The following is a 24,016-nucleotide window of genomic DNA, read 5'->3' on the forward strand; positions in this document are numbered from 1 at the left end:
ATATTAGTCCTTAACTAAAGATTAAAAATAGTTTTTATATTATGTTAATATATTAAGTGTTCTTAACTTTATATAAGCCGGTTCATAAAAAAAAGGTTCTTCTAAAAAACGTACAAAGCTACAAGTAAAGGATACGTGTACATGTAGAGCTTTATGGACGACAGGGTCACAAGACGAGTCACTTTTGTGTTCATTTTTGTCACACATTTGCATCATGTAAACGAGGTCAACGTCACGTGTGTTGCAACCTTGTATAATTAGAACTCATTAAATGCTTGGGCACACATCCTCGCTATATGTAAATAGGTTAAACGCGCTGTGTAAACAAGTTTGGACACGTTTGTCACACACTGCATTTATATGTCTTTTCTAAACAAAATTAATTTAATAAAGATATTTATACATTTAATTCCAGTTATTACGAAATTATTATCAAGTTACTTTAACCATTGAATTAACAAGATAAAGTTTTGTATTCAATTCGTTAAACTACTTAAATACATATTATGTACTAATATCCAAGGTAATTGTTATACATATAGGCATTGATAAGCTCATTCTAAATTTAAAATGACTAAAAGGACATGGGTCTACACACTCCCTTGGATCCAAGTCTTGAAAAGGTGAACCTTTTAGAAAGGGTAAATAGGTAAAATGAGAGAGAAGTCTTGAAAGGTGGGTACCAACAAGTACCAAAGCTAATTGATTCATCCAATTTCAATAAAGTGATTTTAATTGAAAGTTAAACCTAAAAATATATAGTCTTTTTATAATATATTTTTTTTACCTTTAGATATTGACCTACACATATAGCTCAGGACTTCCTAAAAGTAATACTAGTAAGAACTGCATTAGAAAGTCAATGAATAACTCTCTCACAAGTCCACAAATGGTGCCTAAACTTATGGTAACTTCTTTTCTTTATGAAAAAGTAAGATATTATTCTGATTTGGAAGATTAAGTAAGAATGCAACCTAAAGATGGAGGGATCTGACCAAGATAAAAGAAGCATATCAATATGATTGTTTGAGGAAACAAATGAGAACAGCTTTGAAACAATTGTGGAAGTCTGAAAATTATCTTTTAACAGTTTAACTGCGAAGCAAGTTAGAATTGAATGCAAAAAGAAACTTTTGGAGTTGGAAGCAATAAGCCAATAATATCAAAAGACTTAAAGCCTGGGCTAAATGGGTAATTACTAATTGGTGGTTTTAAAAACAAGTTTGAAGAGCCAAATATTAGGATACCAAGCTTACGAGGAGATAGTTTAAGCTTATGCATGTGTAGATCTCACATGGGTTTATTCTATTGTAGGCTTGTGGAGTATAGTGTTTTTATGGGTGGGTCAGGCCTCCTTAAATGTTGTGTCATGCAAAGACGGTTGTTACCAACATCATAACCCTGAAAACGATGCTTGATCATACGACGTTCTTCTGGTTCATCAAAAACTCTCTCAATATATATCATTCTCGAATTCTCGCTCAATTCAATATGAGATTTATCTAATCAAATCATTTGGGAAACACAAATAGTTTTGATCTGAAAATGCAAACAACGACTCGCAAATATCCTAGATAACCCGTTTTCATTAATTTTCCCAATAGTTGCTAGCCAAGTGGCTAGTGGAGCAATAAGAAAACTAGTTCGATACATTATAATTACGTTATGACGTTTGATTTTAACCTTTATATACTTATATGTGATTCAATTGAAAGTTTGTAGGCAACACCTACACTAGTACAGATGTTATTTTTAGCGTCTAGATCTTTGAATATGTTGTCTAGTCTATCCGAATTTGTTAAAAGTATGGTAAAAAGTTGAGTTTCCTAATGGCATATTGTTGTAACGGTAACAACTTGTATCTATAGTATATTCATGTTCTTCAAATTCGTCATCCATGGCATCGTAAAAATATACATGGCGTAGTGAACATAATACATATTGCCGGTGTAGTTTGGTGAATGAATCCAAGGTTAACACCTTAGAACAACATATGTAAAACATAAAATATACATGTGTATATAACAAATGTTATACAATTTGTTTATATTGTTATATTTAAAACCTTGTATATTTTTCAAGCTAGGACGTAACACTTTGAAAAATGTTTTTGTGGGTCATACCGAAAATTCAAAACGCGTGCTGCCTTTTGTATTTTCATTTAAAATTCATTGTCAAAGCATGGGACTATAAAATATTTGAGAACAAGCTAGTTAATAACGATACATGTGTGAATAATATAGACACAAAGTCAAAAAAATGTTCCTAGATATATGCATTGGTTCTAGTAGTAAAAGGCATGTGCCAAAATCTTTCAGTGTACCTTAAAAAAGGATATAGATAGAAAAGATAAAAACAAATCCGAGTTTTGTAATATTTTCTAGTATCATCGTTCTTGTTGAAAATGCATAGCGAGAGTTCCACGTTTCAAAGCTTGACTTGAATGAAGCTAACAATGTGCATATTGATCATACCTTAACTTGCATTAGTACGCGGCTAAAAGTCCAAAACAGTTAATGTCAATGTCGTATCAATACACTTTATTGTGGTCATATACGTGACTTCGTGTCACTTTTATGCATCTTATTTCGTTAACTCTTTTTCTTACATCACCACTAGTTGTTTCACCGTATTATATTCTCCATACGATATGATGTTGCATTTGTAGTGAGGTTTTGGAGGACATTGCTTGGGACTCTTATTATTAAAGGTGATCATGGATTAATGTTCTTAGTCGTTAATTAACCCCATTAACGATTAGTGAGACTGTCTAAACTAGTTATATTATAAAGTTGACAACAAATTTGTCATGGATCTTCTAATTGCCTGTATGTTTCTATATGTTGGTTAAGTTCTGATAGAGTCGTTATTTAATATGTTGGTTCTAACATGACCCATACAACCTTTACCCATATAACTTAATGCTTATAACTTATTGAAATACAGAAGAAACACCAATTATTCATAGGTTTCTTTTTATAATTTGCCAAAGAGAAGAAAAGAAAAAAAACAAGTAACACCCCTCATAACTCAAAAGTTAACACAAAAAGAAAAGAACCCACAAACGTTGACTAAACAGCCCAAGATTAATAACCTTGACTTTTATGTCAGCAAGAAAGTTACATTTCTATTTACTTTAGTAACTTTAGAGAAAAATCATAAATATTTATTAAACGCCATAAGATTTGCATGGCTACAAGCATTCTTTTGACTATCGGACAGACAATTTTTTTAAAGGCGAATTTTGTTATTACGGAGATTTAAATCCAAAACCTCTGAAATCTTTTAATATTTTAAAGGTTTTTTTTTTCTTTATCAATAGGACATCTACCCCAATTAATTCGATAGCTGGATCAGTTTTAATTGTTATGATTCGCTATAAAAGCCCTCATGTTAAACGTTATATTTATTTGTTTTTAAAAAATACAGTTGTTATTATTCACTATAAATTAAAGTCCTCACATAAACGAGAGAACATCTGCTAACTCTAAAAGCATCTACAAGGGGCTACATTCCGCAAGGTCCAAATATATGTGTCAACCTACAACTTTAAAGGGAACCCAACTCGACCAATATGGAGCATAAATTTTTGTTACATGTTTGTTTAAGCAAACTTGCTACAAACTTATAATATGCCCTCCCCCGCCCCCCCCCCCCCCCCCCTTCTTTCTCATACACCCATATTATGTTATATTATACACATGCATACATATTTAATATTTTTTTAATAGGGTTTGTGTAAGTTTATTGTTGTGAAAGAAAGTTATGTTTTTGATAAAAAAATGAAATAATGATGTGACAGTTTATATGAGTTTGTTGTTGTGGATGCTTTAATAGATTGATATTAACTAATGTAATACTTTTAGATATATATTTTTTTGACAGAATTACAAATTTTGTCCTTTAAAAAAAGCCAAATTACGGTTCTTGTCCTTTGTTAAGTTTCCTTGCAGGCGGTGTACTTTAAACATTTTTTTCCTACACGTTATGTCCTTTACGCTAACTGGGTTAGAAAAACTTAGTTAAGTATGACATGTGCCAGACATGTGATGGGCATAATTGTAATTTTAGTGTATCTTTAAATTTAAAAAAAAAAGAAAATATATATAATCCCCTCCTTTCTCTCTTCTTTCTCTCTAAGCCACCACCATCACCATAAACTCCGGCCACCATAAATTCCGGCCACCGCAAACGATCCCTATCACCCGAACCCGACCCATCCTTTTCCAAAACCCGTATCCCTATCACCCGAACCCGACCCGTCCTTTTCCAAAACCCTCCACTGAGATCTGCCCGAATCTCGCACCGCCGACTGGGACGCCGTCGCCGAACACCTCGGCCGGTTGTTTCCCGGCGCCGTGCCGCCAAAAACCTCCGCGCAGTGCCGCCATAAGATGGAGAAGCTCCGGCAACGGTACCGTGCTGAGAAGCAACGTGCTCTTGCGTTCTCCGTTGGCCGGTTTTTGTCCACGTGGTTCTTCATTCAAGCTATGGATTCTATGGAGAAAAACGGTACCGGATCTGGATCTAATAATAATAATAATAATAATGATGGTACTGCAAGACCTTACAAGAATAAAGAAATTGTTTTTTGAGTTTTGGATATTGAAGAGTTAAAAGTATTTAACTAATAAAAAAAGTTGTAATTTTTACCAACAAGAAGCTCCTTGGCACTTGGCTTGGTTTCGCCAAACATCCATGCGAACGAGATTGCCATGACTGCAATGAGAACCGCAAAAAGTGCTTCTAGCTTTCTCACACCATAGTTTTCAAGAAATAAAAAGATGAAGCTGCATTGAAGATTACAGGGAATCAAGATCAAGAAAAGCATCTTTATTGATTATAATGTTAAAAGATTCAATTTTGAAAAATGCCCAGAAGCCTTAAACTCAAAAGTCTCAAAAGGCCCTTTATTCACCTTGATTTATTTTAACAAGGTTTTCGGCGGCACGGCGCCGGGAAACAACCGGCCGAGGTGTTCGGCGACGGCGTCCCAGTCGGCGGTGCGAGATTCGGGCAGATCTCAGTGGAGGGTTTTGGAAAAGGATGGGTCGGGTTCGGGTGATAGGGATACGGGTTTTGGAAAAGGATGGGTCGGGTTCGGGTGATAGGGATACGGGTTTTGGAAAAGGATGGATCGGGTTCGGGTGATAGGGATCGTTTGCGGTGGCCGGAGTTTATGGTGGCCGGAGTTTATGGTGATGGTGGTGGCTTAGAGAGAAAGAAGAGAGAAAGGAGGGGATTATATATATTTTCTTTTTTTTTTTAATTTAAAGATACACTAAAATTACAATTATGCCCATCACATGTCTGGCACATGTCATACTTAACTGAGTTTTTTTAACCCAGTTAGCGTAAAGGACATAACGTGTAGGAAAAAAATGTTTAAAGTACACCGCCTGCAAGGAAACTTAACAAAGGACACGAACCGTAATTTGGCTTTTTTTAAAGGACAAAATTTGTAATTCTGTCTATTTTTTTTATCAATTTATCTTTTGTCGCGTAAATGGTATTTATATTTTATATAATATAATATAAACATTTGGTATAAGATAATCGCCACACGACACCATAAAAAACAAAAGGTGGTACATAAAAACATCCCATGAGTGAGAGTGAAAATGACTTCCTTTTGTTTAGTCCATTTCCAACACATTTGGATCCCACTAATTGTACTAGTGGTCCCACTTCAAGGACCAAAAATGGCCCATTTCATATATTTATAAACTAAGTCATTTAAATAGTGTGAAAACTATATATGTTATAAGTATAATCATTAGATTTAAAATATGTTTGTTTTAGATGAAAAATCAAATAATAACATACGTGGAAAAAACTTATATTAGGGGTCCTCTTTTTTTTTACTAATAAGTTATATATACAAACAACAAAGTTTTACGTTTGAATTTTCTGTCTAGTCAAGATTGATCGTATACAACAATTGATAATTTGTCATTACAACCGCTAAACTTAACTAATAACATATGTGGAAAAAACTTATATTATGGGTCCTCTTTTTTTTTACTAATAAGTTATATATACAAACAACAAAGTTTTACGTTTGAATTTTCTGTCTAGTCAAGATTGATCGTATACCAATTGATAATTTGTCATTACAACCGCTAAACTTAACTAATAACATATGTGGAAAAAACTTATATTATGGGTCCTCTTTTTTTTTACTAATAAGTTATATATACAAACAACAAAGTTTTACGTTTGAATTTTCTGTCTAGTCAAGATTGATCGTATACAACAATTGATAATTTGTCATTACAACCGCTAAACTTAACTAAAAAAGGATCTCACTTTGTTTTTAAATAGAATGTTATCAACCTTATATATAAAAACAAATTAACCATTTTGTTTCCAAATAGAAGTGCAACAATTGGCAAAATTAAGTCTATAAATACATAACAATTATTATGCTACATCAAACACAAATGATCGATCATGAGGACATGCAAATTAATTAAGCAACAAATTTAAACATCTAGTTATTACTAGCAAATTGCCTCATTGATCCCATAGTTGAACCATAAGATGCAAACTTCATTAGATCTTGAGGCAACAATGGCCGGCCACCTTCACCTCCCATTCCCAAAAAATCTCTTGTTAATCCATTATCAACGCCGCTAAAGCTCCGGTGCATCATCTTCAACGGTGCCATCGTTTCGTTTCTTGACATGATCATTTGTTGATGATCAATATCGCACGATTGAGGACTTGAATTCGAAGAATTATTGTTGATGTTCATTGTGGTTGAAACTTGTAGTTGATTTGTGATGTTATTGTTGTTCACCAAGGTGACTGCATTGTTTGATGTAGTGTTGGATGAGTTCATGAGCCCAAAACTAGTTCCAAAGATTGACGGGTTGCTTCGGGTCGAACCCATTTGAGCCGCTTTTTGCAGAAGTGCGGTCGCAGACATTGGACCCGTCGGCTCGGTTTGATGGGCTGAGTTCATTGAGTTTAAAGAAGCTAGGGTTTCCTCTTTTAGACTTTCTCTCAATGGTGCTAATGAAGATGAACCATAACCACTAACCATATCGGCTAAACCAGCCGAGCTAGATGGCATGTAGAGATTCGAATTCATACTCATTTGATCCATTGCAGAAAGATTAACTTGCGAATTCGCTTGGTCTAACCAAAGTGATAATCTTGGCTTGTTTTGATCCCCGAAATCCGGTCCAAAACCCGACCCAAAATTTGTTATTCCGGAAAACCCATGAGGGAAATTAGGGTTTGTCATGGGCTCGTTCATACCTTCGTGTTTCAAGCCTAGACCATTCGGTGTCACCGAGCTTAGTCTAACACTTTCTTCCGCCAACGCGTCACAAAACGCCCTATGAGTTATGAAACTATCCTTCCTACACCAAAACATTTGTAACATTAAACATTAATGTCACTAGTTAAACATTAAACATTAAAACAATAATAGAAATATCACTTATCCATGTCACATTTAATGTTGAAGTGCATTACTGTCCAAGCATTTATTTAATGATTTTAAACCAAAAAACCAAGATTCACGTCAAAGATTAATAATAATCATGAAGTGTAATAAGTAGCTAGCAAGTACATTCACACCTGAAGAAAAGTGTGCCACAATCACACTTGTACTCTCTAGTACCACAAGTCTTGGAATGAGCTTTCCAGTCAGATTGAACTGCATACTTCTTGGAACATTTTTCACACTTCCATTTCTTCTCTCCGTGTTTCCGGCTAAAGTGTTTCTTGATTCCGGTGAGATCTCCAAGTGCTCGAGATGGGTCATGGCGGACACAAGTTTTCTCTGGACAAATGTAGACTTTCTTTTTAATTGGTTCTTTGCTGTTCCTTTGCTTTAGCTTCCATGGAAGATTGTGGCCTCTCCGGTGAAGTTGAAGGTTTTGGTCTCGTTGGAACCCTTTGCTGCATATTTCACATACGAATCGGTTTGTTGCCATTAAGGATTTTGGTGATAGTGCCATAACTTCAGCATCTGGATCTGTTAATTATTTAATCATGTTTATTTAGCATAAGCACAACATGTATGAGGAATAGCACCATAGCTTAAAAGTTACATCCATACAAAATTATTCACTTTTAAAGATTAAAATGTTTGATAGCTGCTTAATGATTTTCCATTAAGAGACTACATCTGAATCGGTCACAGGTAAAGTAGAGTATGTTTGGTTCCTTAAAAGATACATCTTAATAGTTCATGAAGCCTATGATTCAGAGAAGCTGTCTCTTCATCATTCAGACCTTTTAATTGCTCAACAGTAGAAGGTTGCTAAGTTTTTTGATTAACTTATTGTTGTATAATTAACATGTCAATAACGAAGTCCTAAAGTTGAACTTGAGAGGTCCAAATTATCAAAAAACTATAGAAATCATGATACCAAGTTAACCGGTCAAGAAATCTTTAAATAATTACTAACTTATGAAAAGTAAAGAAACAAAAAAAAACAAGATGAATATGTTAAATATCTATATATATATATACCTGGAGTTCCTGGTAAGTTTCTTTTCTTCTTGAGATTGGAGACAGGTTTAGAGTTAGAGTTTGGTTCAAGAGGTTGTTGAGGATGATAATGATGATCTTGAAGAGGAATAGGAAACATATCACCTGACATCATGGTTGGTAACCTTTGTAGCAAAGATTAAGATTGAAAGCAAGCTTTGGTTGACGGTTGTAGTTTAGCAAGCAAGCAGTGTGAAATACAAAGAAGAAGATTTTGAAAACAAAAGTAGCAAACAAAAACAAATTAGTAAACAGGAAAGGATATGATTTGGTTTTATGTATTGAAACAAGGAGTATATGTAGGATTGTGCCAAAAAAGAAGTAAAAAACAGTTTACTTTTGAGCACAAACAATATTCTAAAGAGAGACTCTTGTTGTTGTTGTTAGGACAGAAAGAGAGAACTGGTAGAGTTTACTAACAAAACAACCAAATTGTTGTGTTTTTATCACCAACAAAACACCAAAACCAACAAAACACCAAAAACGAGATAACTTTTAAATCTCTCTCTCTCCCTAGGATGCTTAGCTTGATTACTCTTTCTTCGTCTTCTATCCTTTTATCTTTAGCCCTCAATTTAAAATATGGTCAGCCATATATTTAGCTTCATGGGCCCCTCGTAGCTTTCTCTCTCTCTAGATAAATATATAAATAAATATAGATATAGTGTGTACATATACATATATATGATGTGTGTGTATTGGCTGTTAGCTGCTTGTAAGTAGAATGTGTAGAGTTGTGTGTCATTTGTAGCTTTTTTGCACCTCAAATAATTCCTATTATCAATAAACACCATGTATCTATCAAAACAATATAATATTATAATACACACATTTGCATGCACATAACTAGAGAAAGTTTAGCTACAGCTTGGGAAATGAAACTAACTTTATTAGTAAAAAGACCATGGGAAAAATAATGTGGTCTAAAAAGGTAGACAATTTCGTCTCGATAATACAATACTAGAAGTAGAATTCTGTAGTTGACTAAATCATACATACTTTACAAAGTCGTTTTGAAATTTTTCTAGTATTCGTGTACAATCTTTATATATTCTTATTCCTCAAAAAACTACTTGGGAGAATTGAAGTTAAACTTTACAAAACATTGTAGAAGGATACAAAAGCAAATAACCGAAATGCCTAATTAATCTACTTACTATAACCAAATACCAACTTTAAAACTAAACTAAATAACCGTTGGATATATCATTTAACTAATGAACCAAATTCTTGTTCATGAGGTTTCGCGCGGGTAAGGGTGGACTGTGGAGCTTGAATAGGCTTTACCGCTTAAAAAATAGAACACTTTCGAACTCGTAAGAGACTCAATAGTTATGGAGGCTTAAGTATTCTTGAAATCAACCTCTGATATAAGAATAAATGTTAATAAGCAAAAGTTGGATGATTCATTATAACATTTGCTTCTCACGACTATCCAGACTTAGTACGGGATAGTAAATGCCAATGGTGTTGCCCGGTTATATGGGTAACTGATTAACTATCAAACTTGAGTAACTTCTCACCCATGTAGTTAACGGGTGTTGTGTTTTCTTTTTTGTCATGTATTTGGGCTCCTAACTTCTTGCTATGGAGCCCCCCCTTTTTTTTAATATACATGGATTTTTATAAAAAATGTTAATGGGTGATCATGAATGCTCACATGACCCATGGTTTCTCACTACCCAACATGCCGGTTTCAGAGCTAGACCCGAATAGTTGTGCCGGTATAGGCCATTATTTGGAACCGTATCTCTTATTAACAATTTAACTAAAATATATACCATATAATTAGAAAACATTGATGAAAACTGAATGCTTTTGATTGGAGCATTGAGGCGGCTGTCGAACATGATTAGCGGAAGAGGGTGGCTGCCCAATTAGCGGATGTCACATGGCTTTCACTAACCAGCATTTTTGTATAGTTATCCAAAGCGGTTGATAAATATATCGCGGAAACAATTATAAACCCAAAAAGGAAGTTGGTGTGGTAGAAAGTATAATGGTGGGACGTGAGTTCGATCTTTGGGAGGGCCGATTCTAAGATTTTATTTTTTTCTTAAAATAAGAAATGTTTCAATGATAGACATGGATTACAATGCCACCCTTAAATTTTAATTTTAATGTTTTTTATATATGTTATGATTCAACTCGCGGTGTAACACAATGATTATATTTTGCTTGCACGAGACATTTTGAGTAAAAGAAACTAAAAAAAGTTTACTAGACACATTATCGACCATAATATAAATGTTATACTTATACTTGATTATGTAAAAAAAAAGTTATACATATCTGATTACTTAATTAATAATTGAGTAACCAAAATGTCTTTGCAAATGTAGGACAATGAAGTCAAACTTAAAGTTCTGCACGGGTCAATTAGTGTTTCTTCATTGGCGCCATCCGTGCATAAAAGCTAGAACTAATTCTTAGTTTTTTCAAAATTTCTGAAGAAATGGTTAACGTTACTCCGGTCCCATGGCCAGTAAGTGACCAAGAAACCCCGGTGACCACAACCCCAGCAACTGGGAACACCGGCGGTTATACAAATTTTACGAACACTACCCCGGTTACCCAAGCCGGGACAAGTGCAGTAAACAATATTTCACTGGGGTTCACTGATGCCCAGTTGGAGAAACGGACGAGGGTCCCTCGCCAAACACTAGATCAAGTTAAGGCGTGGGCCGAAGCACGTCAGAAAGAGTTCCAAGCTGAGTTGGATGAACGCTTGCGTTCACTTCAACAGGCTGACGAATTCGGCAGTACTCGCCAACATCTCAATATGAACAGTGAGTGCGAGTAATCAGACGATGAGCGGGAAGAATCCGATACCGACGCAAACCCTCGCCATAAGGCAAAAGGGAAGCGTAAGGAAACGGACTTCCAACCGACAAGGAATTTTGGGGAAGCCTTTAAACCAACGAATGCGGAGAGAAACCCGCGTGACTTCTCCAAAACCTTTAGACCAACTGCTGCAAATGCAGGAAAGTCAAAGTTTGCAAAGGACATTGCGGAAGCAATCGCCCCGAGAAGTGCCAAACAAATGTCCAACATCGGCACTTATGATGATCTATCCGACCCAGACGACCACTTGAACAGATTCATTGCGGGGGCAACCGTCAGTAACTGGACGGAACCCACGTGGTGTTATATGTTCCAGATGACTCTGGTTGGAGCGGCCAGGGCATGGTTCGATCGTTTACCGGTCCACCACATCTATGATTGGGCGGACTTTCAGAACAAGTTCAGCCAACACTTCAGCCAACAAAGGAAATATACTGAAGAACAGTGGACGATCCTCAACTGCGTTAAAGAGGAGGATGAATCTTTACTAGACTTCATCACTCGCTTCAACTCCAAAAAGCTAAGTCTGGGCAACATAAGTGAAGATCTTGTTCGCGCCGCTTTCATCCAGGGCGCCGAATACCCAGAGCTTATCCGCACATTGACGGGTAAGGACGGCATGCCATCCACATGGGATGCCATCATGACGGCGGCCAAGCGCTTTGCCGAGACGGAGAAGCAACTGGGAAGGGATCTTCCCCAGAGTACACACCTCTACACGCAAAGGACTAGAGAAAACAATGTTCGGATCGCCCGACAGAACAAAAAGAGGAAGCTAGGTATTTGGCAGTCAAGGGTAAACTTTGACACCTCATCCAGCTCTCACCCTCTTGTTGGCGGAAGAGATAACACACACCCTTCAAGCCGAAAACACCGGTGGACGCCACTCACCAAAAGCGTCACGGAGATATTTGTCACTGAAAAACTACCATGGCCAAAAGCTCCAATGATCCGGCAGTGACCTAATGCGGATCAAAGCAAATCCTGTGACTTCCACGGGACAAAAGGTCATAGTACGGAAGAGTGTACATCCTTGAAGGATATTGTTGAAACATTCGTCAAGGATGGAAGACTTGCACACCTTGTGGCATCAATCAAGAAGGGAGGAATGAATGATAACCGGTACAGAGGCAACGGACGAAAGCCCGTTGACATCAGCATCAACATGGTTCATAGTAAGATCAGAGGAAGAAAAAGGCGAACGACAGAACCATGCGCGTGGAAGGAAGCTGAGGTGCGCTTCCCGCGAGTGCCAGGAGGACCCAGCAAAGAAGGCCCTATCGTCATCAAAAGCCAGCTGGGGCACTACATCACTTCTCGCACTCTTGCTGACAACGGCGCCTCGTCAACGGTGATGTACAGGCAGTTCTTCGACAAGCTAGATGACGAAGACAAGAAACGCCTGGAAACGATCTACGCCTCGATGGAAGGGTTCGATGGCAGCACAAACACCCCCCTGGGTATCCTATCTTTCCGCGTCACTCTTACGGACGGGAATCACTCACGCACAGAAGACGTGGATTTTGTTGTAATGAGGAAGCCACACCACACATACGACATTCTCTTCGGAAGAGACGGGATGGCAAGATTCAACGCCGTGGTATCCTCAGTCCACGGCATGATGGGATGGCCAACAGCTGAGGGTGTAGCGATGATCACCGGCATTCCCCAGGTATGCATCGCATCTGTCTCATCTAAACCCAAACCAAAGAGGGCTAAACCAACCATCACCAAACCAGAAAGATGGGCCTTCAACGGCAAATACCCTGACCAGGCCGTTTCCATTGGCCCAACAGTTGTTGATCCCACACGCACCTTACTCAAGCGCTTATTACAGAAAAACGCTGACATCTTCGCGTGGACACCAGCTGACATGACTGGTGTACCCCGAAGTAAGGCAGAGCATAAGCTCAAATGCGATCCGGCTGTTACGCCAATCGTACAAAAGCGCAGAGTAATGGGGCCAGAACAAACTAACGCGTGTAGAACCCAAGTCAAGGAACTCCTTGACGCAGGCATCGTACGCGTTAGTAGATATCAAACATGGGTTGCAAATCCCGTTATGGTACCGAAGAATAACAAACAATGGCGCATGTGCATAGATTTCAAGGACTTAAACAAAGCATGCCCCAAAGATTGTTATCCGTTACCCGAAATTGATCTTAAGGTGGATTCGTTAGCACCGTTTCGCCTTAAATGCTTCCTGGACGCGTATAAGGGGTACCATCAAATCCACATGGCCGTTGATGATCAGGACAAAACCGCTTTTCGGACGCCCGATGGCACATTTTGTTACCAAATGATGCCATTCGGACTTAAGAATGCCGGGTCCACATACCAACGCCTTATGGACAACCAGTTTCATGCCCAAATTGGGAGGAACTTGGAAGTCTACATGGATGACTTGGTCATCAAAAGCCCTGACGCAGAAGCGATGTTGAAAGACATCGAAGAAACTTTCAACACGCTTAGGAAGATAAACATGAAACTCAACCCGGGCAAGTGTGCCTTTGGAATGGAAGAAGGAAAGTTCTTGGGGGTCATCGTCACTAAAGATGGCTTCAGAGCGAACCCTGAAAAGGTCGAAGCCATTATCAAAATGGAATCACCTACTACCATCAAACAGGCTCAGACACTGAATGGACGACTAGTGGCACTTAATCGCTTTTTGGCAAACCACGCGGATAAGTCGTTTCCTTTCGTGTCAACGTTGAGAAACTGTTTAAAGAAAACGCACTTCCGCTGGACACCAGAAGCGGAAGCAGCTTTTCAGGAGATTCGGTCACGCTTGATCGAACTCCCAACGCCCACAGTGTGACATCTGCCCCGATCCGACCCGACCCAGGTACCCGTTTCTCCGATCCGATCTCTTTCTTTTATGATTTAATATTTATGCTTATATTTTACTAATAATAATATATTTTCCTTCCCGCCTCTTTCTCTCTCTTTCTTTCCGCCGTCCCGTCCCTCTCCTTCTCTCTTTCCGCCTTCTTTTCCCTCTTGTCGCCGTCCCGCCCTTACGCCTTGTTTCCCTCTTTTCCTTCTAACTCTTTGCTTGTCCTTTGTTCCTTCCCGCCTAAGGTTGTCTGCGCAGCTCCACGCGCCAGACCCCTTACAAGGAATCCTGCGTGAAGACCACCTGTTTCAGCGATACGCGAGACGAACTCTTCTAGCAGCGCGCTAAGAATTGTAGTTCTTCTCGCAGCGCGCTAAGAACGGTAGTTCTTCCCGCGACGCGCTAAGGATTTGTAGTTCTTCTCGCAGCGCGCTAAGAATCGTAGTTCATCCCTCGACGCGCGAAGAATTATAGTTCTTCCCGCGGCGCGCTAGGAATTTTAGTTCCTCCCGCGGCGCGCTAAGAAATGTGATTCTTCCCGCGGCGCGCTTAGAAATGTATTTCTTTCCGCGACGCGTTAAGGTTGGTTCTGTCTGCCTTCGCGCTCGCGCTCTCTTGACCTTCTGTGTCTGCCTGTGCGCTCGAGCCTTCTCGCGCTAAACCCTTTGAGTTTTCTTCTGTTTAATCTAGCCGTTGCTTTTGTGTTGTCTTATCTTTTGTGCTGTTGACCTAATCTGCTTTACGTCTGAAAAGTTACTTTCGGCGCAGCATGCGCACCAACCCCATTGGTTGGCAGAAAAAGTGACTGACATTATCTTTAGAGATCTGCTTTTTCCATGCTTGACCAGTACCTTTATCTGACCCGCCCATGCTTTTTACTGTTCCCTGACAGCTTTATCTTGCCCCCTGCAGCTGCCATATCTTTTGATATCTTTTGCTTTTGGAATCTTTTGCTTTTTGAGATCTTTTTCCCCTTTTCTAGGGATTGTGTCTCCTAGGGTTTCTCTATAAATAATAATGTTAATTTCCTAACACTACACACACAAAGCACTTATTATCTTTCTCTTCCTTTGCTCTCTGCCGTTGTCCTCTGCCGTCTCCTCTCTCTGCCTCCGTCTTCTCCTATTCTGCCCTGTTTTCCGGTAATCTATTATATATAATAATTTGTTTAAGTTACTTATTAATTATGCTAACTTATAATCAAGACATTAAAACAAATCGTTAAAACAATAATCTTATTTATAGGTTAATTTGTGCTTGTTTAAAGTTGGTTCTTGCTTTATCTTACACCGCATCGTTTATCAAGTGAGTAATCTCGTACCTAATCCCTTTTTGCTTTTAATGTTTTGGGATGTTCATGTGTTCATACAAACTTAGAGTCTTAAACTTGTTTATGAACTTTAGTCGCGCAGTATCCCATGTGTTGAGGACGTAGACTTGGCTGTTTATTTGTATGTGTGGATCATTAACCGTCTTGTCGGTCTATTCCGCAGTTCTCATGGTACCATTAGATGAACACGGGAGAACTATCGTTTATGATTTTCTCTTTTGTTTGCACATGCACAGTTTGTCTTGTTTGTGAGCTCAATTGTGAGCACTGGCAGTCTATGAATCTTAGAGTTGGTCCCGATCAGATTACACCCTTGTTGAAAACCAGACATACACATGTTGCGCGCAGATTTATTGTTATCTATGTATTGTATTAAACTTGATTTCTCACCAACACGCAAGTGTTTGACGTTTATTTTAACACATGTTCAGGTTTGCAGTAGCTGTTTTGGAGTTCGAGGACACGTAGGAAGTTTTCATTATTTTGGACCTAGATTAAAATGTATCAAGACAAGTCTTTGCTGTTCGAATATTATGATTTATAATATAATGATTTATGATGATTTATGTTATCTCGTGTTTACCTTGCGCGTGCGCGAATAAATGTATTTATTTAATATTGACACCCAATAGTGTCACGAGTAATGAAACAATATGTGGCGCCCCGATGTATAATCCGCCTTTGGTCGGGGTGTTACACACAGCACCAAAAGCGGGAGAGGAGTTAATCCTATACCTTTCCGCAACAGATAGAGCAACCGGGGCAGTCCTGCTAGTAGAGCGAAAAGGCATCCAGATGCCAATCTATTATGTCAGCCGTATCCTAACAGACGTAGAAACCCGGTACTCTACCCTCGAAAAATTAGTCTTAGCACTTATACACGCTTCACACAGGTTAAGACGATATTTCCAGGGTCACCCAATCACCATTCTCTCCAACTTCAAACTTGCAAACGTTCTACGCAAACCCGAGTTATCGGGACGCCTAGCCAAATGGGCAATTGAGTTGGGGGAGTACGCGATAAAGTATAAGCCAAGACCAGCCATAAAAGGCCAGGTTTTGGCCGACTTTATTGCGGAAGTGCCTGCATCGCGGGAAAAAGAGTGCCAGGAAGAGGCTCAACCCTCTCCAGCACAAGACATCAATGATGTCTGGCGACTCTACACTGATGGAGCAGCCAGTAATGAGGGTTCAGGCGCAGGGCTGAAACTAACCAACCCAGCAGGCCAAGAATACACTTACGCTATTCGACTGGAAAATCCACGTGGATTCCATGTTAGTAGCCAATCAAATCAACGGGACGTACACTGCCGTGAACGACACGATGGCCCTGTACCTCGCACAAGCAAAAACCCTTATGCGGGATTTTAACGATTGCAAAGTCATACACGTCAAGCGTAGCGAAAACAAATCTGCGGATGCGTTAAGCAAGCTTGCATCATTAGCCTTCACCCACTTGGGAAAGGACATCCGCATTGAACTCCTCGAGGCACCTTCGGTCCCGCACAAGGAAATTTGTGTCATCCAAACCGGCACAGAAACGTGGATGACACCAATAATAAAATACCTCGCGGCAGGTACACTACCGGAGTCAAAAACACAGGCAAGAAAACTACGCTGTAAAGCACTGAATTATCAACTCATCGATGACATCCTTTACAGACGTAACTTTCTTGGCCCACTCTTAAGATGCGTGGACAACCAAGATGCTGACTACCTCCTAAGGGAAGTACAGGAAGGCATCTGTGGAGTACACGCAGGTCCACGCGCTGTTGTAGCTAAGCTAAACAACGCGGGATACTTTTGGCCGGGGATGCATACGGATGCGCTGGCATACATCAGAAAATGCAGGTCTTGCCAGCTCTACGCACCCAACACGCACCGCCCGAAGAATGAACTTGTTCCAGTCACCTCTTCATGGCCATTTCAGAAGTGGGCCATCGATGTGACAGGCCCATTTCCTACAGCAGCAGGAAATGTTCAGTTCCTAGTGGTAGCCATCGACTACTTCACCAAGTGGATAGAAGCAAAACCCTTAGCCCAAACAACCGCGAAACATATCAAAAAATTTATTTGGGAATTTATTATTTGTCGTTTTGGACTTCCACAGAATTTGGTGAGCGATAACGGCACCAACTTTGCTGACAAGAAGCTACAACAGTGGCTGAAAGAACTTCAAATCACCCACACCTTTACCTCAGTGGCACACCCGCAAGGTAATGGTGAGGTGGAAAGAGCAAATAAGAGCATCGTCGAAGGCATAAAGAAAAGACTCTTGGAACACAGATCCGGCTGGGTGGACGAGCTTCCGCACGTCCTTTGGGCAAACAGAACGCTGAAGAAGGCCAGTACGGGAGAAACCCCGTTCAGTCTCACTTATGGCACTGAAGCCATGGTCCCGGTCGAAATTGGTTTACCCTCACCAAGGGTCTTGATTCAGCCAGAAGACAATGATGCGGAAAGACGGTTGGACCTTATGCTAACCGAGGAATGCAGAGACTTAGCCGCAGTGCGTGAAGAGAACTACAAGCGACAAATGCAAAAGTACTACAACACGCGGGTAAAACTCTGCAACTTCAATGTAGGAGACTACATACTGCGTAACAACGAGGCTTCGAACCAAGAACGCCCAGGAAAGCTGGCCCCGGTCTGGGAAGGGCCATATATTATCAAAGAAGTTCTGGGAAAGGGCGCATACCGGCTCGAAAGGCTCGATGGCACTCCCATCCCAAGAACATGGAATGGAGCTCAATTACGCAAATGTTATATGTAGATCAATTCCAAACTTGTAAAGAAAAGGCCTAGAGCCACTTCTAATGGAAATGATTCTCCTTTCACAATGTGTTGATAGCATTACCTTTATACTTATGAACTTCCCACACTGATGTGCCGGTATTCACCGCATAAATAGGGGAAGAAGTAAGTCGTTACGTGTGGAAGGCTGCAAAACCCGCATAAACACAACGGTAAAAATTTCAAGTTTTAAGGAAAACCTCCACGCAGGTCAGATGTAAGTAAAGTTTAGCCATCCTTGTAAGTGCAAGTGACGGTCTTACCCGCACAATCACGAACAAGGAGGCAAAACTTCAACCTATTATCTACCACGTCCAAAGGTTAACTTATTCTGAACACTTAGAAAATTTCAAAGGAAAAGATGAGGAAAACTTCCACGCAGGTCAGATATAAGTAAAGTTAAGCCATCCTACTAAGTGTGACGGTCATACCCGCACAATCATGAAAGAGGAAGCGAAACAAACTTATAATTTGCCACGTTAAAAAGTTAACTTATCTAAGTACTAAAGAAATTGCTAAGTTAGATCAAAACATGCGTAAAATAAACAAGGCAAAGAATTAACACAATCTTTATTCCATCAAAATTCAAATATTACAAAGATTGCTGGGTGCATACCCGCATACAAAAGAAGCTATACAAAAAAACAAAAATCTACGCTAATGGCGGAAATGTATCTTCAGGATCATGCTTCAGGACCACTTCCACTTGGACCCGCACCATCAGTAGAGCGTGGCGGTTCAAGGAAAGCTTTAAGGATAGCTAGCCCATCATCAGCAGCAGCGACTTCGTTTACCTTCTCCACCACCGGATGCGGAAAGGCGGCATACTGATTCACTGCTTGGTCATAAACAGCTTCAGTATCCACATCATACAAAGGGAAGTTGGAAGGCGGGATGTCTTTCTCAACAAACCCTAAACCAAGCAGGAAGCCGGCCTTTTCCCCATCCTCATGAGAAGCGTTGAGGGCTGTGCTCATAGCATCGTCATAAGACGTCTCCGTGAAGACCCGAGTACTTGGCGAGCTCTAACATGATCAGATTTATAAGTAAGCATCTCTTGTAAAATATAGCCGGGACATTGAGGAATATCCAGAAAGGCATTTCGGGAATCGGTTTGATTCGCGTTATTGCTCCTTTTTTTTATTTAGTACTATTTGCCTTACATAGTTTATTTCAAAATAACGAATAGATCCTATAATAAAAAAAAATTCCCATTTATTTTTCTTAATTAATATAGGGGATCCCAAACCTATGGGACTTAAGGAATAATATAAAAAAAGAGAGGGAAAAATATTCGTCGACCAGGCCAGATCCTGAGTGAAATATCAAGAATTGGACTCATTTTCTCATTGAGCGAAGGGTACGAAATAAATCAGATTGATTAAAAGGTCAATACCAGCGAAAACATCTCTAAACAAGGTTTAGGTTTGCATTTTTACCCAATCTGGGAAGCAGCATCCGTTGATGAATGGTTATACAATGGTGGTCCTTATGAACTAATCGTTCTACACATGCACAACCTACAAGAATATACAAGTATCAAAACCTTTCCTATTTACAAAGAAAAGCGTAAAGACATGAAAAGCTTACCTGAGACAACGCTTCTCGAAGAAGCCATTCCTTGGCAACCAGAGCTTCTTGGAGGGCGGCTTGAGCTTGGTTACAGGCGCGTTCGGCTTCACTTTTATTGAGGTTGGCAAGCAACACTTCCTTTGCAGCAGCCTCTTCGACGCCCTTTAGCTTCCGCTCAGTGTGGTCAAGCACGCCCCTCTGGTCCAGGATCTCTTGGAGCTTCTTCGCGTCCTCCATCGCCAAGGCATCATGAGCCTGTTGGAGCGCCTCTAATTTAGCTTTAAGTTCCTCATTCTCGAGGCGTAGAGGCTCAGCAACAGCTTCAGCCTTGGTGGCCCTTTCAGTTGCGTTCCTAGCAGTTTCCTTAGCCAGCCGAAGCTGTTCGTTAACAGCTTGGGCAGCCTTGGAACGGGCCTCGAGACGGGCCTGAACCTCAACTTCAAGGGCCTTGAACGCCTTCTCCTTCTCCGCAGCCGCGGCGGAGAGCCTCCTATTCTCCTCCCGGACAGCCCGCGCCTGAGCTACTTCTTGAATGCGAGCTGCTTTTAACTTGTCGTTTTCACGACAAAGCAACTCGACGCGCGGCTGCATCCGGGCCAGGAGAACCCGAAGCTCATTGGTTAGCCTACCCTCCTGGTAGCTAGCCATGGCTTCCCCCAACGCACCACTGGGAGCTGCGTGAGCCCAATCCACGCACTCCACAGGTGTGCGAAGGGTTGTTCCTCGGCGGATGTTCCATCGTGAAACATACACTTCATTGGAATCCGACACTGCAAAAAACAAAAAGCAGTTAGGAAAAGATGATATATAAAAAAAATAATAATAAATAAAAAATAGGCCAAAAGAACCCTACGCACCTGTAGGGTCAATAACAGGCCGATAGCCGCCAAACCCATCACCTGAACCAAAGGGAAATCCGTCCAAAAGGTCAAGTAGATGGGAAGGAGGCAGAGGTTGGCGAGAAGCCCCATGCATACCTGAAGGATCGGCCGTCGTTGCCGATGACGGAGGAGGCATGGTGAAGGCCGCCGCGGAGTCCGCAGCAAAAGTAACCGCCGGCTCAGTGAAAGATGCGGTAAAAATGGCACTGACAGCCGGCGGTGATGTCATCACAGCTGGAACAGTTGGCTCAATGGAGTGAGCAACTGAACCAGCGGAAGCAGGCGCAGCCGCCTGGGTCGTCGCCTCAGGTAGGCTGACCAAGCCTACCGTCATGGGCGGGGGGGTACTCCTCCGCGCTCCACCCAGGAATGCGTCAACATCCACGCCTGCACAAAGAAGATAAGTATTAATGATGGAAAGCTATGAAGTTAAAAATAAAGTTTGTACTTACGGGTTTTCTTGAGTCTAAAAGTGCGGACAGGCGGGGATGAACCCGATGGAGCCGGCCTCTTCACGCCGCTCACCGTTGTCATCTTGGGCTCTCCGGAGGTGACAGTCGTCGCAGCCTCCGGAACGGTGGTCTTATCACCACCGGGGTTCCCCGCCACCTCCTCGCTCTCGGCCTCTGAGTCAGACCGAGGCGCCGGATCGGCAGTGGAGGCCACCTTCTCCTTCCCCTTCCCGCCGGCAGCCTTCTTCTTCCGCACCAACGGAGGACCATCTGCGGATTCCTCATCAGAACATAAGATTAGAGGAATTCCAGCAGAGGTTTCAGCATTGAGGGGTCGAGGGTTGAATAACGCCTTACCTGGCCGCCTGGCGCTCAGGATCTCGTGGCCTAGCGGGTAGACCTCCACGAACCGATCCGCCGTTTGTTCTAAGATGGGTAACTCGTTCTCATCTAGAGCATGAGTACCCATCCGAGCGGCACTGTCAGCCTCTCGCGGATACAGGAGCGACTGCAAGTCGTTCCCCTCTGAAATAAAAGCAGCAGTTAGAAGACAAACCTATATAAACAAAGTAAACAGAGCATACCGTAAGGAACAGAGTTCAAACCGTATTCGAGGACGATCGGGATCTTTTGCGCATCCGCATCCTTCCACACCCGGCTCATCCCGAGCATCACCATCCCGGACTCCGCAAACCGCTAAACCGGAGATTGGACTCGAGAAATCTTTGAGAACCATTCCGCCTCCTGGTAGTTGGAGGCGTGAAGGCTGGGGAGAGCTTGCCCATTCTTAAATTTCATGGCAAGGGGGACGGCGCGAGCGGAGATGAAAAAGAACTCCCGCTTCCACGAGCGAAGACTGCGCTCGGTTGCGCAAATCTTCAAACCCTTTATACGGGTTATCAGAGTATACCACCCCTGGATGCACCTCCAAGAGTAGAAGGTCATCAGGCGGTCGACGAAGGGCTCAATGCCCAGAATCCGGCACACCCACTCGAAGTGGCGAATCTTCGCGATCGCCATCGGGTGCACCTCGGTCAGGTGTACACCGTGCCTCTCAAGGACACGGTAAACAAACTTTGTCAATGGGAACCTAAGATTCCCATAGACAAAGAATGCAACATATACCCCGATCTTGCCTCTGGGGGCATCATACACCGTCTGGTGGGGTTCAGGAAACTCAGGCTCGAGAGACTCGAGCATGAACTTCCTGACGATGTACTGATATAGATCGACAGACAGAGCACACTGGCACTCGCCAGCAGTACTCTTGTCATCGGCGTACACCCCAGCCTCCTGGGCTGTAGCCTCAAGATCGTGAGACGACATCTTGCAGATATGAAAGAAGAAAACGATTTCAAGAGAATGCTCGACTGAAAAGATGAGTATTCGCCGGAAATCGTTTGGAAGATGAAGAGAGAAGTGAAAGTGTGGATTATAAAGAGCCCTCTCCCCCTTTATATACTAATCGCATTTAATGCGATGAATTTAATGCGGAAGAGAGAGAAATCGCAGGTGCAATGAAACTATGACACGTGGCAAAAAGCAAGCTGGCAACAGCTGTTGAAAGGACGCGTACCATTAATTTCGCGGCCACGCGGCCGAAAAATCGCGCCCACGCGCCTGAAAAAGCGTCTGGAATGACCAGGTACTGTCACGTCACCATAACTTCCTGCACGTCCTGACACAGTCAGAAGAAACCGTCGCACGACGTTTCAGCAGTTTGGACTGTTCTTATCCTTTCACCAACTCTTCGAATTTCAAAAATTTCAAAAAAAAAAAGATTCAAAAGTAAGCGGGAAAATACCCCTTACATTGGCAACCAAGTAACTGTAAGACAGGTGCGGGTACAGTGTTAAGGCAAAACCCTTCACATACTTAGCACCCACAGGGAATTGACGCCAGGAATACCTTGGAAGTAAAATAACCGTAAGACGAGTGCGGGTACAGTGTCAAGGCAAAACCCTTCACATACTTAGCACTCCGCAGGGAATTCAAACCAGGAAGGATCTTCTGGGCCATGCTTGCGGAATCGGGAATAACATCCCCGCATGGCGGGATCGTCGAGAACTATATTGTTGGAAACTCCAAGATGGAATTGGTGGTTTTAACATAATTGATCACTATGTTGAAAACTACCAAAACCCCATGGAGAATCCACACAAGTGGGACTCAACGCTCCTAACGTGCGAGGAGGTTACAAACCTACCCGCTTCATACCCAAAGATCAAGCAGAAAAGTCGGGAATTTCTGCGTGACATTAGGAAAACCGCGGGAAGAATCCCCACGGAAAACCTTAAAACTAAAAACCCTTTTCAAAACCCCTTGCTAGTCCAAAAGTTCACCTCACTTATTAATAATTCATGAGAAGAACATTGGACTGGGGGGACTTGAAGAGGTAGGTCCCAGCAGAGCCCAGTTGGACCCGCAAGACTCACCTTGAACAGGGACGTCTGCGCAACGACCAACTGCTTCCGCAGGACCCACCATGCTCAGAGAAGACCTTACGCGCAGTACGCCAGCTGTACCCGCAGGGAAAGCCTCCCAATGGTGAAGTACCCCGCTTGTTCCCGCAGTTGCGGATACAAGCCATCAGGGAAGGCTACCCGCACTGATAGCAAGGCTACACGCACAAGGCACTATTGCTACTTCAGTAGTCACCTGAAGGAATGAGCAAGGCGGGAATACTCCCGCCCAAATGAGCCAGTCCGTATGCTTCTGGAAGATCTTTTGTACTATACCTACCAAGGTATGGGCAAAACAGACGATCTGACCAGAGACGCCCATGAACCAATCACAGGG

General features: G+C 41.5%; 1 protein-coding gene across 1 annotated transcript; it reads right to left on the reverse strand.

The window, feature by feature from the left end:
• Positions 1-6,397: 6,397 nt before the first annotated feature.
• Positions 6,398-8,925, reverse strand: LOC143530365 (zinc finger protein JACKDAW-like). Its single transcript, XM_077025916.1, has 3 exons — positions 8,492-8,925; positions 7,591-7,990; positions 6,398-7,370 (listed from the first exon to the last, which is right to left on the reverse strand). The coding sequence occupies exons 1-3, from the start codon at positions 8,622-8,624 to the stop codon at positions 6,494-6,496; spliced, it is 1,410 nt and encodes a 469-aa protein (XP_076882031.1). The 5' UTR covers positions 8,625-8,925; the 3' UTR covers positions 6,398-6,493.
• Positions 8,926-24,016: the final 15,091 nt, after the last annotated feature.

This window comes from Bidens hawaiensis, unplaced genomic scaffold, assembly GCF_021521415.1.
Source record: "Bidens hawaiensis isolate Kalapana, Puna unplaced genomic scaffold, B.hawaiensis_p1.1 tig00008933_1, whole genome shotgun sequence".
In the NCBI taxonomy this organism is placed as follows: Eukaryota; Viridiplantae; Streptophyta; class Magnoliopsida; order Asterales; family Asteraceae; genus Bidens; species Bidens hawaiensis.

Excerpts from the sequence above, each read along its gene's own strand:
- LOC143530365 (XM_077025916.1), bottom strand. The coding sequence starts at position 8,624 with ATGATGTCAGGTGATATGTTTCCTATTCCTCTTCAAGATCATCATTAT. Across the intron at positions 7,991-8,491 it reads AAACTTACCAGGAACTCCAG|ATCCAGATGCTGAAGTTATG; the intron begins GTATATATATAT and ends AATAATTAACAG. Across the intron at positions 7,371-7,590 it reads TGTGGCACACTTTTCTTCAG|GAAGGATAGTTTCATAACTC; the intron begins GTGTGAATGTAC and ends GTTTTGGTGTAG.